We start from the raw sequence: 13,689 nt of genomic DNA on the forward strand, positions 1-13,689 counted from the left end.
CAGGACCGACGGGCGACAGCGCGGGCACAGACCAGCGTGGGAGCGGGAGCCGGGGCGCAGCCGGAGCCCGGGGAATCCTTTCAAGTTCTGGGTTCTCTTTGTGGCGCAATAGAGCCCTGGGGCCGCGCGGCCTCATTGGTCCCGGGCCTTGACGTCACGCCGCGGCCCCGCCCTCGGACCTTGTGGAGGGACTCTTCGTGGCTCGGGAGGGTCCCAGGCCGGTCCCACCTGCAGTCTGCCCTGCTGTAGGGCCAACGCGGGTCGCCTTCCGGGCGGGGAGGTGGGAGGCTCTATCCTGAAATGCTGCGGGGGTGCTTTGAGTTCGATGCGGGAGAAACTTTCCAGCAGGGGACAGCGACACCCTGGGTGCAGACCGCAATGGTAGGAGCCCAGCCTGGAGTCTGGCCCCTAGTGGCCACTACTCCCTGTGAAGAATAAACAGTGGGTGTGTGATCCGTGGGTCTGTGGTCACCGACCGAGCAGGGGGGACACCCTGTCACTCTGCACTTGAAGACCTGGTATCCACCCCTCACCGTCACCCCCAGGGACATTCCTCCCCCATCCCAGGACCACAGTGCTCAGGAGTGCTGGGCCCCAAACCCAGCTCTGACACTCCTGTCTGTGTTGCCCTGAGCTTCAAGCCAAAGTGTTCCTACCTTCGATGTGGGAACAGTGGAACTTGCCCTGCAGGAACAGGAGGCTCAGAAAGACCTCAGCTCTAGGGACAAAAAACGTCATGTTGCCAAACATTTTAGGTGGAAAGCCTGGGACTTTGATGTCAGGGAAGTACTTTGCACCCTGGCTCAGGCACATGGTGGCTTGGGCAAATGGTTTTACCTCTCTGCCTCTGCTAGATCGTCTTCAAAACGAGGATGACAAAGGTATCCATCACACAGAATAGCTGGGGACACTAATTGGGAGGAGCGTGCCGTTTCCAAGATGATACCTCCCCTACCCCTGGGGCACACTTCCCTGCCCACAGACCCAGGAGCCTTTCCCTGCAGCAAGACTCCATTAGGCTAGATGAGGGGGAGAACAGGCACCGTGAAGGGTTGTGCTGCTGGTGGCTTGTGGCACCTTCTTCACCGCCCACACCGGTAGTCATCGCGTGGATAGGGTGGGCTGGACTGGGCCATGGTCACAGGGGTCAGACAGAGCCTGCTGGGCCTCCCAATCTGATGGCCACCGTAGCCCAATGCAGGTAGAGATACTGGCCCACCAGGTGCCTACTGAGTCCAGTTTCCTGGCGATACTGTAAAGACCATGGATGTCTACAGCTCTGCCCACAGCACTTACCCATAGTCTCTGCTCTGAACCCCCAGCAGGCTGCCAGGCACCCCAAAGGCTGGAGGCTGCCCTGTGGCCTCCTCACCCCTGAGACTAGTCTGTCCCAAGTCCTGGTCCTGGTGAAAATGTATCTGCTCATGGGTCTGAGGCTAACCCACACCTCCAGGCTCAGCGTCTTGACCCTTAAGAGACAGCAGAGCTCAGTGAGCTGCGAGAGCTTTAAAATAGACATTTAGATGGCAAGCATTGAGCACTTACTGCATGCCTAGCTCCATTCTAAGCACTTTTCCTGGCATAGTTCATTAACTACCCACAACACCTTTCAAGGTAGGTATCATGTCTAGTTTACAGATGAGAAAACTGAGGCACAGAGTAGTCAAATAACTGGCTGAGGAGCTGGGGTTGGAGTCCAGCAGCCTCAGTCAAGTCCACATTCTTTCTCCCCTACCACGTGGCCTTCACACTGCTGTCGGGGAGGTTTGCCGGACACGTGAATGGCTGGTAGACAGTTCAACGGGGCCACCCCACCTCCCGCACTGGGTCTGGGATGGGGAAGAGGAGGCTGCTCTACAAGCAGAAACCTGATAAATGTTTGAGAAGGAATTTCTCTGGCCACAGCCGTCCCCTAGCCAGGAAGCCACTAAGGGGCCCTGCTGTCATCTAGACTAGACTGCTACCCTGGGTCAGGGGTCTGGGGAGTTTCAGGGCAGGGGCACAAAGATGAATGAGACACATCCCTCAGGGGCCCCTGCAAGTCTAGGGGGAGTCGGGCTGCGGACAGACCAGCAGGGGCGCCCGCTGGCCAGCCAGGGCAGCATTGTTTTCACAGCCTGAGAGCCAGGGCCCTGGCTAAGGATGCGGGGGCCGCTCCATCCCAAGCTGCAGAGAATTCCTCCTTGGGGATCCTGTGGCTGTGTCTGCTACAGTAAACGCCCATAAGTATTGCAGATATGAGAACCAGCAAACGACATTACACAGGCCCTCGGTGAGAAGGCCAAGTACCCGTGAGCAGAGGATGTCAGGCTGGGGGGCAGGAGGGACTCACTGCCCAGCCCTCTGGCAGGATGGCGCACCTCCCAACGCCTACTTCCTACCCAGCGTCCTGTGTCTCTGGCTCACATCCAAAGGCAGTTGGCAGTTCCTCCTCAGGGTCAAGGTGTGGTCTCTGGGCCATCTCCAGGCCCATGGTGCCCACGCTGTCCAGGGCATGATACTGACCACCACCCCAGGGCACCCACCATTGCGAGACCTAGGCCTAGAGCTTTGGAGTTGTGGCATCTGTCCACTCCGGCCTTCCTGTGCAAGAAGCATTACAGTCCCCATTAGAGGATGACAGGTGCAGGGACCTCCAAGCCACACAGCTACTGTCCTGGAGCTTTAATCCCAGCTGGGGTCCCGGCTGTGGAAGGCCAGCTGGGGGCTGACAAAGCACACTGCTCCTTCTCGGGGTGGGCATGAGAGTGGTGACCAGCCCCCCCACCCCGTCTCCCCCCTGTCTCATAGGTCAGATGGCGATCAGGAGAGGGAAAGGAGGTTTAGGAGACATAATCGTCCCAGGCCCGTCCTTGTGTGGCCAAGTGAAGTGGAATGAATGAAAGCAAGTCCCCGAGGATTTTGGAACATTTGATGGCAAGAGGTCTTGTTCTGGGATGGGGCCAGGACACATGGGGCCAGAGTGCCATCTGGGCCCAGCCTGGCTTGTTCCCTGAGGATGCAGGTGACCTGGAAGGAAGCCCAGATTCCAAGCCTTGACCAGTAGTGGGCAGAACTGAGGGGATGTGCACTTATTGGACACCCCTGTATACAGTTCCCTTGCTGCCAAGGACCTGGGCAACAGGCCCCAAGGGGTAGAGAGGGGGGTGTAGCAGTCCCATGGGACCCTCCCTTGTCTTAGTCGTTTGTGCTGCTGTCACAGAATACCTGAGACTGGGTAATTTATCAAGTACAGAAGTTCATTTCTCACCATTCTGGAGGCTGGCAAGTCCAAGATCAAGGTGCTGGCAGGGCCTGGTCTCTGCTCCAAGATGGCGCCTTGAACTCTGCGTCTCCGGAGGCGAGGAACACTGTTCCTCACATGGCAGAAGCATGGAAGAGCCAAGGGAGAGAACCCATTCCCAGAAGCCCCTTTTTAAAGGCATGAAATCCACCCATGAGGGAGGAGCCCTCACCGCCTAAAGGTCCCACCACTTTAAATCCCGTTACAATGGCAATTAAATTTCGACGTGAGTTTTGGAGGGGGACACTCAAACCATAGCGCTCCCCCTCTCCCACTCCAGGGGCCCCAAGAGCTCCAATGCTGTAGCCGGAGAGGCAGTCACTGAGCACTCATTGCCCCCACCTCCACAGATGCTTGTCCCTGGTGTCCCCCAGCCACCGAGAGTGAGGGCTGCTGCTCTGTGCCGAGGCCTGGCTCCAAGGAGGATGCCCCAGCCGCCTGCCAGCTCCGGTCTACACCATGAGTGATGAGCGGCGGCTGCCTGGCAGTGCGGTGGGCTGGCTGGCATGTGGGGGCCTCTCCCTGCTGGCCAACGCCTGGGGCATCCTCAGCGTCGGCGCCAAGCAGAAGAAGTGGAAGCCACTGGAGTTCCTGCTGTGCACACTTGCGGCCACCCACATGCTCAACGTGGCGGTGCCCATCGCCACCTATGCTGTGGTGCAGCTGCGGCGGCAGCGCCCTGACTATGAGTGGAATGAGGGCCTCTGCAAGGTCTTTGTGTCCACCTTCTACACGCTCACCCTGGCCACCTGCTTCTCTGTCACCTCCCTCTCCTACCACCGCATGTGGATGGTCCGCTGGCCCGTCAACTACCGGTGAGCGCTCAGCTGTCTGGTGTTCTTAGAGCGCAGGCATGAACACAAAGACATACCTGGTGTACCTGTGTACACACGAGTGGCCGCACCTGTGTTGTGCTGGGCAGGGCAGGGAGGCTCCCGAGGGGCTGCTGGGGGCATGCACGTGTAGGTGTGCCTGGGTGTACTCAGGCGTCCAGTATGGAAATGCTTGGGAGAGGGATGCGTGACAATGTGCACGAGTATCTCCCACACAAGGGACAAGGCCGCACAGCGATGGTTGTATCGTGACGTGTACTGGGGAGGGAGGTGCAGGGGTGTTTGGGATCCTCTGCAGGTCTCCAGAGGCCTGGGAAGTGACACTGGGTCCCTCTGTTCGTTCTGCCCCGTGCCAGGCTGAGCAACGCCAAGAAACAGGCTGTGCACACAGTCATGGGCATCTGGATGGTGTCCTTCATCCTGTCGGCCCTGCCTGCCGTCGGCTGGCACGACACGAGCCAGCGCTTCTACACCCACGGCTGCCGCTTCATCGTGGCTGAGATCGGCCTGGGCTTTGGCGTCTGCTTCCTGCTGCTGGTGGGTGGCAGCGTGGCCATGGGTGTGGTCTGCACGGCCATCGCCCTCTTCCAGACACTAGCCCGGCAGGTGGGGCGCCGGGCCGACCGCCACACCTTCACTGTGCCCACCATCGTGGTGGAGGACGCGCAGGGCAAGCGACGCTCCTCCATTGACGGCTCGGAGCCCACCAAAACCTCGCTGCAGATCACGGGCCTCGTGGCCACCATAGTCGTCATCTACGACTGCCTCATGGGCTTCCCTGTGCTGGTGGGTGAGAGTGGCAGGTGGCAGAGTCTGGGCTCTGGGACAGCCCTGGGGCTGGGCACGCTCCAGGCATTAGGTGGTTGAATCCTCAAACCCAGTCCTCTGAGATGAGCATGACCACCCTCCCCGTTTTACAAATCTGGAAACCGCGGTTCAGAGAGGTATAACGACCTGCCTAAAGGCAGGGCAGCGGTGGTGGGCTTGAACCCACATCGGGAGACTACAGAGCCCAGGGTCTTTCTGCTGCACCGCAGACGCATTTCCTACCCTCCCCCGAGGCCCGTTTGATACAGAGGTGGGGTAACATGCCCACGGGCTCCCTGTAAGTCCAGGTCCCGGGATGGACAGAGGGAGCTCTGGCGGTGCAGGTGGGCAGCAGCACTGAAGCGAGAAACTGGGCCAGGCCAGGGCGGGCCTTGAACGTCTTTTGGGGAGTTGCACGTGATCCTAAGGGCTGGGTAAGGTCAAGGTGAGGGCTGGTCGGAGAACAGCCTTGCGGACAAGGATCCAAGGTCTAGTGGGGCTGCCTGGGTCCTCTCAGTGAGGCTGGGATGGGCCTGGCCCCCCATGCCCCGTCTCTGCAGTGGGACAGGCAGGGGCTAGGGACAAGGACCAGCCAGAGAGGCTTCGTCTGAGCAGCAGGGCAGGGCTGTGTCCCTGGAGTCACTGCAGGACATGAGCTCCAGAAAGGTGAGAGGAGGGGTGGCAGCTTCAGAGTCAGGAGATGTGCTCAGGATGTGGCCCCTGCTGACCTGCTACCCTACCTCTAGGAGCCCCCCCGCCCCAGGCCACAGGGTCCTTGTGTGTAGAGTGGGCCTGGCATCCCCGTCGCTGGTCCCGTGGAGGGAAGGGACCTTGTAAAACCGCTGAGAACCACAGAGCACTGTGTGGGCAGCAGTGGGGGAGGGGCAGGGGCCACCCCAGAGTCTGCAGGTTGGGAAGGGGGTGCTGCTCATAGAGCCACTCCATGCCTCTGGCCTATTACAAACAGTCTGGAGTCCTTACCTCCCCTCTACAGTGTGGGGTGTTCTTAGCCCATTTCACAGGTGAGGAAACCAAGCCCAGAACAGTTTAGTAGCTTTCTGAGCGTCACCCAGTTCACAAATGGCAGGACCAACATGATGTCTGCAGCATGCACACTTCCGCTCTGCTGTGGGAATCATTAAATGTCACTTGGGTTTCTGGGTGGGGGAGTGGAGCAGTGAGGGCTCTCCTGGGAAAGGAGGAATTAGGGGGTTCCTGGGAAGTGACCCAAAGGCTGCCTGGCTGGACCTGTGCCCTTCTAATCTCCTTTGGGGTCTGAACCCTAGACCCCCGGAACAGGGGCAGGGCGAAGGAGGCCACTGGCTAGGGGAATGGGGGGAGTGGGAGAAGGTCCCTGAATAGGCTTTAGGCCTGGCTCTCCAAGCTTTGGTTTCCTCATCTCAAAAAGGGGGTGCTGGGTGCTGCAGCTCACACCTATAATCCCAGCACTTTGGGAGCCTGAGGCAGAAAGATCACTTGAGGCCAGGAGCTTGAGATCAGCCTGTGCAACATAGTGAGACCCCATCTCTAAAAAAAAAAACAGAAAACTTAGCTGGGTGTGGTGGCACATGTGCCTGTAGTCCCAGCTGCTCTGGAGGCTGAGGCAGGAGGATCCCTTGAGGCCAGGAGTTTGGGTTGGAGGAGCTATGATCGCACCACTGCACTCCAGCCTGGGCAACAGAGCTAGACCCAGTGCTGCCTGGTACACTGTGAAGTGCCGTACACACACTGAGGGTATGATTGTTCACCTTGGCAGCCAGGCGGCCTTCTCAGGGCAGGGCCTTCTACCACCACACTCTGGCTCTTTCCTCCTCTGGGAGGTGGGTTGTCAGGCCTGCCGTGCACATGGGGTAACTGAGGCCGGGAGGGGAGCTGTGTGATGGGGGCCCTGCTGGGTGCCAGGCGAGTGCTGTGCTCACAGGTGGTGAGCTTCAGCAGCCTGCGGGCAGACGCCTCGGCGCCCTGGATGGTGCTCTGTGTGCTGTGGTGCTCCGTGACCCAGGCTCTGCTGCTGCCCGTGTTCCTCTGGGCCTGTGACCGCTACCGGGCTGACCTCAAAGCTGTCTGGGAGAAGTGTGTGGCCCTCATGGCCAACAACGAGGACTCTGATGATGGTGAGAATGGCCTGAGACGGCCCCCGGGAGGAGCGGTGTCTGGGGTGAGGTCTCTGGGTCAGCAGGAAAACAGCTGTTAGGAGACCCCATTCTCAACCACCAGACAGCCCCTAGTGTACCTGAATGCCAAAGGGACCCAAGCTGGGTTCCCACAGGGGTTTCTCGTATCCAGCTTGGCTGCCTTGGGTTTCCAGTGAATCTGATGTTCTGGTTAACAGAGAGGGCATGTGCACACGAGACTAAATGTGTCCCACCAAGCTCCCAGGCTCACCCCCCACCCTTAGGTGACCTGCCCCAGGGGCTCCTGTAGACCCAGGTCCTGTCTCCTCTCAGCAATAACAATATTGCCCTAGGCTGAGCCCTTGCTATGAGCCAGGCATTGCGGGCCCCTTACACATACTAGTCTTCCCAGGCTCCCAAGGTAACCTCAGGTCCCACCCCCATCCTAGATGAGGAAGTTGGCCCAGTGTGTGACCTCCCTGCCCGGGCTCACAGCTAAAGGGTGGCAGAGTCGGCATTTGAACCCAGGACCCTGCCCCTTCCCTTTTCTGCTAAGCAGTCCTGTGTGTGTGTGTGTGTGTGTGTGTGTGTGTGTGTGTGTGTGTGTGTGTGTGTGTGTCTCGGGGGAGGATCGCTGGGATTCCCTCCTAGATGTCCCCAAGTGTCCATGGCCCTAAGCCTCTGCCCTACCATGCAGAGACCAGCCTGGAAGGTGGCATTGCTCAGGACCTGGTGTTGGAGCGTTCCCTCGACTATGGCTATGGAGGTGACTTTGTGGCCCTGGATAGGATGGCCAAGTATGAGATCTCTGCCCTAGAGGAGGGCCTACCCCAGCTCTACCCAGCGCAGCCCTTGCAGGAGGACAAGATGCAGTACCTGCAGGTAAGGACCAGGCAGGGGAGAGGCTGCTTATGTGGGTGGGAGGATTTTCTGATCTTCCCAAGGCCTTTCCTCCTGGCGCTCATCTCATGCCCCCTGTGGCTCCAGGGTTTGGCCCAAGGTCACAGAGCCTGTGCCCCTGGGCCGACGCAGGGAACCCCAGCCGCTGCCCCCATGTTCTCTGTTGTCTGTGTTATTTTCTCCTTGCTCAGCACCCTCCTCAAGGAGCCTTCTCCCCAACCAACCCAAGCTAGAGACGGCAACACTGAGGCTCCAAGGGACTGTCACTTGCCCCAATCTCACAGCTCCAAATCAGGCTGCCCTGGCCCGGTACCTGACCACAGGCGGCCCTGCTTAGGTGTGGGGCGGCTGTGGTCCCCGTATTGCAGGAGGGCAGCTCTGGATTCAAGCCCACCTTGTCCCAGCAGGTCCCGCCCACGCGCCGCTTCTCCCACGACGACGCAGAAGTGTGGGCAGCCGTCCCGCTGCCCGCCTTCCTGCCGCGCTGGGGCTCCGGCGAGGACCTGGCCGCCCTGGCACACCTGGTGCTGCCCGCCGGGCCCGACCCGCGCCGCAGCAGCCTGCTGGCCTTTGGCAAGGACGCGCCCCCGTTCCGCCCGCGTCGCCGCTCTGCCGAGAGCCTGCTGTCGCTGCGCCCCGCAGCCCTGGACGGCGGCCCGCACCGCGCCCACGACTCGCCCCCCGACAGTCCTGGCAGCCCGCACCGCCGCCCTGGGCCCGGCGCCCGCTCCGCCTCCGCCTCGCTGCTGCCCGACGCCTTCGCCCTGACCGCCTTCGAGCGCGAGCCGCAGGCCCTGCGCCGCCCGCCCGCCCCGCCTGGGCCCTTCCCCGCCGCGTCCCCGGCCCCGGTCGGCGCGGAGCCGGGCGAGGCCCCCACGGCCCCTGAAGGCGCCCAGCGGAGCCCGGGCCCGTGCCTGGCCGCGCATGCGCACGCCGAAGCCCTGCGGACCGGCCTGAGCGCGTCATGGGGCGAGCCCGGGGGCCTGCGCGTGGCGGGCGGCGACGGCAGCACCAGCAGCTTCCTGAGCTCGCCGTCCGAGTCCTCCGGCTACGTCACGCTGCACTCGGACTCGCTGGGCTCAGCGTCCTAAGACCCGCCGGCGCCTCTCCACGCACGCCGGGAAGGCCGGGCCGCCCACGGGGCACGGCACCAAAGACGCCACCTCGGTCCCGTGCGCAGACATGTGCCACCCCTCCCGGGGGTGAGGGGACGGCAGCCTCAGCGCCTCTGACCTCCGGCTCCTCCCTGCCAGCATTGCCCGAAGGGGTGGCTGCTGCCCTGGATGATTGCTGGGCATGGCATCCTTGGGGCACAGCGAGGCTGGGCTTGGGGTGCGAGTGACGTGTGCACGTCTGGCTGCGCTTTCCTTGGCCCGGTAACCGGGCTGAGAGTTCGGGGAACCCTGGGACAGGGCCACAGTCAGACAAAACAAAGCCTGGCCTTGGACGAGCCGGAGCAGGAAGCCACCGCACCACACCCTGCACGTAACTGCACTGGGAGGGGGGTGCAGAGAGTCTCTAAGCACAGGGGTCTTCAGAGCCCAAACAAGCTCTCTGAGCAGGTCTCCCTGTTTCGGACCTGTTCCGCCTCAGTCCCCCATCTGTGATGAGCAGGTGACCATATTAACTCTCAGGGCCGTTTGAAGAAGTCTCCTGGTCCATGTACTCTGGACACTGAGTAGACCAGGTGTGAGAGGTAGTCTAGGACCCTCTTTGGGTCCTTTGTGGGGGTCAGTTTTAAGCAGGTGGCCTGGGGTGCCAACCTCTCTCTGTACCCCTGTTCCCTTGGGAACTCACACTCCACCCCAGCTAAGCACAACACCTGCATTGGCACCACAGCCACCTCCACCACCATTTTCAACCCCACCCTCATCACTCTGCTGTCATTGCCTGTCCCCACCACATCAGCCACCTCTCTGACCCCCTCCATGAAAGCCGTAGGTACATGGTGGAGAGGACTAAAGCAGAGGGGCCTGGACTTCCTTGTCCTGGTGCCCATCCCCAACCTCACCTCCCCCACCTTGCCAGGAAGGGATCCTGGCTTAGCAGCTTTCCAGACTCTGGATTCAAGGACCTGGCAAGAGGTCCTCTCTCCCAGACACAGGGCTGTTTTTTGCTCTCCTTCCTGGGCAGACCCCCTGCAGGCCTGAGCTTTACCGTAGGCCCTGGGTCTTCCCAGGCTAAGGAGAGGCCCAGGGCCAGCTGTGACCTTAAGCTGGCAGGACAGGGGCCAATGCAGAGGCTATCTCCTCTTGGCCCTGCCTCTGTGTAGTGGCCCCTCAATGTGAAGACCTGGAGCAGTGTCCAAGGCCAGCAAAGAGCCAGCCTGTGCCCTATTCCCTCTGCACCTCGGGTGGCCAAGCCCATCTCCTCACCCTCTGGACAGGGTCCCAGCCCCAGAAGAAGGTGGTGGGGGGAGGCTGTCTCTGCCTCAGAGGCCGCTCCAGTCGCTGTCTGTGGGGTAACTGGGGGATGAGTTGGCCACAGGTGAGCAAGGCAGGGGATTGCAGTCCAGCCATGGACATGCAAGGGGCCACTTCCGGCCAGTGCTGCTGTGCCTTCAAGGACTGATGTGTCACGTGGGGGCAGAGGTCACCAACTAGCCACTGTCTGCATTTTAGGGGCATTTGTCCATTTGTCACCTTGAGTTTTTCTGTATGTTTCATATCCAACGGCAATACTTGCTCCATTCCTGGAGTTTCTACAAAAATAAATGGGAGGACCCCTAGCGGAAGACCTGGAGCTGGGGCTCTCCCACACTTGCCCAGCCTCCAGGCCTGTTTGCTGCATTTACAAGGAGCTTGACCCTGGGCTTACTGGGGATGGAGCTCTGTATTCATAGCACCACCCAGCTCCAGAAGCCAGGATCCCTTTGTAGTTTTTTGACAACTGAGTATTTCTTCTGTACAGGACCCAATAAAAATTCCTTATGATTTGCACCTGGCATTCTGAGGCTGATTTCATGGAAAACCCTTCTGTAGGCTAACACCAGGGCTAGCTAGCTGCCCCCAAATGTCTCTTCCTCTGGAACCTGAATTCCCCTGCCTGTGCACTGTTACTCTGAGTTGGACTTACCCTGTTTCTCCAGGTAAACGCTTGGGTCCCACCTAGGGAGTCAGCGAGAAGGACCTAGAGCAGCAACTGGCCAAAGCGGTGGGGTGGGACCCAAAGCCCACCAGCCAGAGGAAAGGCCCTATTAGTGCAGGTGGCAGCCCCAAACCCAGGGACGGCGTCTGGGGCTGCCAGTCACTGTGAACTTGACCAGGAGAACGAGCACGGCAGGGAAGTGGAGCCCAGTCTGAGACGTCGGGGACCTGTTGTGCCCACTACCCTCCTCCCACCGCGCGCCCACCCCTGTCCCTACCGCGGGCCCGCTGAACGTCGGAGGCTGTGCCTCTGGGTCGGCGGTGCAAGGCCGCCGCCTGGTGGGCGCAGAAGGATTCGTCCCAGCCACGGCCCTCCCCCGCCCCCAGCCAGCACAGCCAGGGAAGAAACCGGAGAAGCCGCCCCCGACGGCCAAAGCGGGACCCCTGCTCTGTTCCAGCGAGCCCGCTGGGTGTGGTGGGGGGCCGCGCTGCCGATGCACTGAAGGTCTTTCTCCCCGATATCGGGCCAGGACGTGCGTGCCGCGCGGGGCACGGGCAGGGCGAGAAGCGCTCCTGCAGAAATTGGTATTGGTGGTTCGAAAAGACGAGCGTAGGTAGGCATCGTGGGATAAATGAGAACCGTCGTGTCCTCTGGATACCCAGCTCACGGACTCTCACCGTCTTTATTCCGAGTTACAAGCTGGTGGGAGGACGTGCTGGGATCCCTGACCCCACCCCCAGGCTGCCCCCCGTAGACCCGGATTCGCGGGCCGGGAGCCACGGGAAGAAAATCTGATTTGGGTGTCTCGACGCCAAAGCCCAGCCCAGCAATGACCTCATTCACGGGCCAATAAACGGGCACAGAGCGCTCCGAGGGCCGGCGAGGGTTTGAGCTCTTCCGCGGCCTTGGAGGTCCGGGGGCGCGTGCTCCGTGGGGCCTGGCCCGGAATGTGCGCCCGGGTCTCCGCCGAGCAGAGGCCTGCCCCTCTCACGAGAGGCGCCCAGGTTGGCTTTCTCAGCCCTCAAGGAAGCCCGACCGAGCACGGGTCCCTCCCAGGCGCGAGGCGTCCGGGCGGGCGGGCCAGTAGGCGTGGGCCGTGCTCGGCGCCTGCGAGGGGCGGGGCTTGCTTACGGGGTGGGCGGGACTTCTGAGGGGCGGGCCTTGGAGACTTCGCCCGCCGGGGGTGCAGCGCGGCTGGCGAAGGGGGTAGGGGTCGGTGGAAGCCGAGAGGGTCCTGGGTGGGGCTGGGCCTGGGGGCCCCTCGCCGGCAGGGCGGGGCCTGGCGCGCTTTGTGGCTGTGGGAACTGGGCGCCCGAGGCCGGCTGAATGGGCCGGGGCGGGGCAGTGATTCTCCTCGCTGCGAGGGGTCCGCTCTGCGCCGCAGCCAACTGCTACCTTCCCACCGACGTGCGGCCGCTGGGCGGGGGCGGGGGCGGGCTGCCCGCCGGGGGCCCCTGGGAAAGGGGGCGCAGCCCCGGACAACCCCTCCCAGCCCTACTAGAGGGTGGGAGGAGGAGCGAGCGGATCTGGCCTGGGTAGGTGGGACTGGAGTGGGGATAGATTATGCCTGGCGGCGCAGACCCGGTGCGCGCGTGCCTCCGCGTATTTCCCTGCGTTCGCGCGTGCGCAGCGCTCTCCAGGCCGCCCCCGCCTCGGGACGGGAACGGGCGAATGAGGGGTCCCGGAAGTCACCATGGGCATGCTCAAGATAGTCACTGTGTCCCTAGGCCAGATGGGGACCCCCTTGAGTCCGAGGCCACGCCTAGGCCTCACCACGGCCGCCACACGCGCAGTCCCGGCCTCGGGCTCTCGGCGCGGCGGCGCGACGCTGGTGGCGGCGCTGGGACGCTGGCGGACGAGTTGGGGAGACCTCCGGGGAAGAGGAGCCGAGGTGGTTGGGACCGCGGGCCGCCGGTGGCCGAAGCAGGAGCCCAGACTGGGGGAGCGCAGGAGCTGCACAGCGCGGGAGCCTCCTGGCCGGGGCTGGCGCTGTCCGTGGTGCTGCCACCCGCGCGATGCGGCGCCAGCGGGCAGCGCGGACTGCCGCCCTCCTCTCCGCGCCGAAGGAGCTGGCTCATGCCGGGCAGGCAGCTGCGGAAGCCCGATGGGTACTCGGTTCCGCTGGGCACCTGCCAGAGCCCTGCGGGGAGGAGAGCGGACGGGAGAAACGGGAAGCGGAGGGGGGAGGGGAGAATAGGAGAGAGAAGGAGAGAAATGTGGCCGCCCCCCAGCGATCTGGGGCCCCCTCCTCACCCAGCTGCCCAGCTGCCCCAGCCTTCCTCTTCTCTTCACCCATCCCTTTTATCTGGCCTTGTCCTAGCCGTGGTTCTGATCCCACCCGCACACCCCAAATCCTCTCCCGCCCCCTCTGGGTCGTCCTCCTCTACCTTGCAAAGAGTTCTGAAGGCTTTTCATGTACTTGACGCTCAGCTCCAGGATGTCAGCCTTCTCCAACTTGCGCTTCCGGATCTGCGGATCCGTGGAAAAGGCTCTTAGGCGGGCAGCCCGAGGTGGAGGGAGTGAGGTTGGGGGTCGCGTCATTTTTACTCCCTCCCCTCACCTGATGCGAGTAGTGTTTCTCCAGTAGCGACTTCAGCTGTTCCAGCGACACGTTAATGCGTGCCCGTCGCTTCTTCTCCATCAGCGGCTTGGAGATCTGCGGATT

General features: G+C 62.0%; 2 protein-coding genes across 2 annotated transcripts; one reads left to right on the plus strand and one right to left on the minus strand.

Annotated features, from left to right (window-relative positions):
• Positions 1-3,633: 3,633 nt before the first annotated feature.
• On the plus strand, positions 3,634-9,273 carry GPR153 (G protein-coupled receptor 153). The gene is made up of 5 exons (XM_012662545.1): positions 3,634-4,098; positions 4,473-4,902; positions 6,845-7,037; positions 7,735-7,919; positions 8,345-9,273. The coding sequence occupies exons 1-5, from the start codon at positions 3,743-3,745 to the stop codon at positions 9,026-9,028; spliced, it is 1,848 nt and encodes a 615-aa protein (XP_012517999.1). The 5' UTR covers positions 3,634-3,742; the 3' UTR covers positions 9,029-9,273.
• A 3,520-nt stretch (positions 9,274-12,793) lies between these two features.
• HES3 (hes family bHLH transcription factor 3) lies at positions 12,794-13,674 on the minus strand. Its single transcript, XM_012662550.1, has 3 exons — positions 13,585-13,674; positions 13,412-13,493; positions 12,794-13,164 (listed from the first exon to the last, which is right to left on the minus strand). The coding sequence occupies exons 1-3, from the start codon at positions 13,663-13,665 to the stop codon at positions 12,794-12,796; spliced, it is 534 nt and encodes a 177-aa protein (XP_012518004.1). The 5' UTR covers positions 13,666-13,674.
• Between the last annotated feature and the right edge of the window lie 15 nt (positions 13,675-13,689).

Source organism: Propithecus coquereli, unplaced genomic scaffold, assembly GCF_000956105.1.
Source record: "Propithecus coquereli isolate 6110/MARCELLA unplaced genomic scaffold, Pcoq_1.0 Scaffold77, whole genome shotgun sequence".
NCBI classification, from domain to species: Eukaryota; Metazoa; Chordata; class Mammalia; order Primates; family Indriidae; genus Propithecus; species Propithecus coquereli.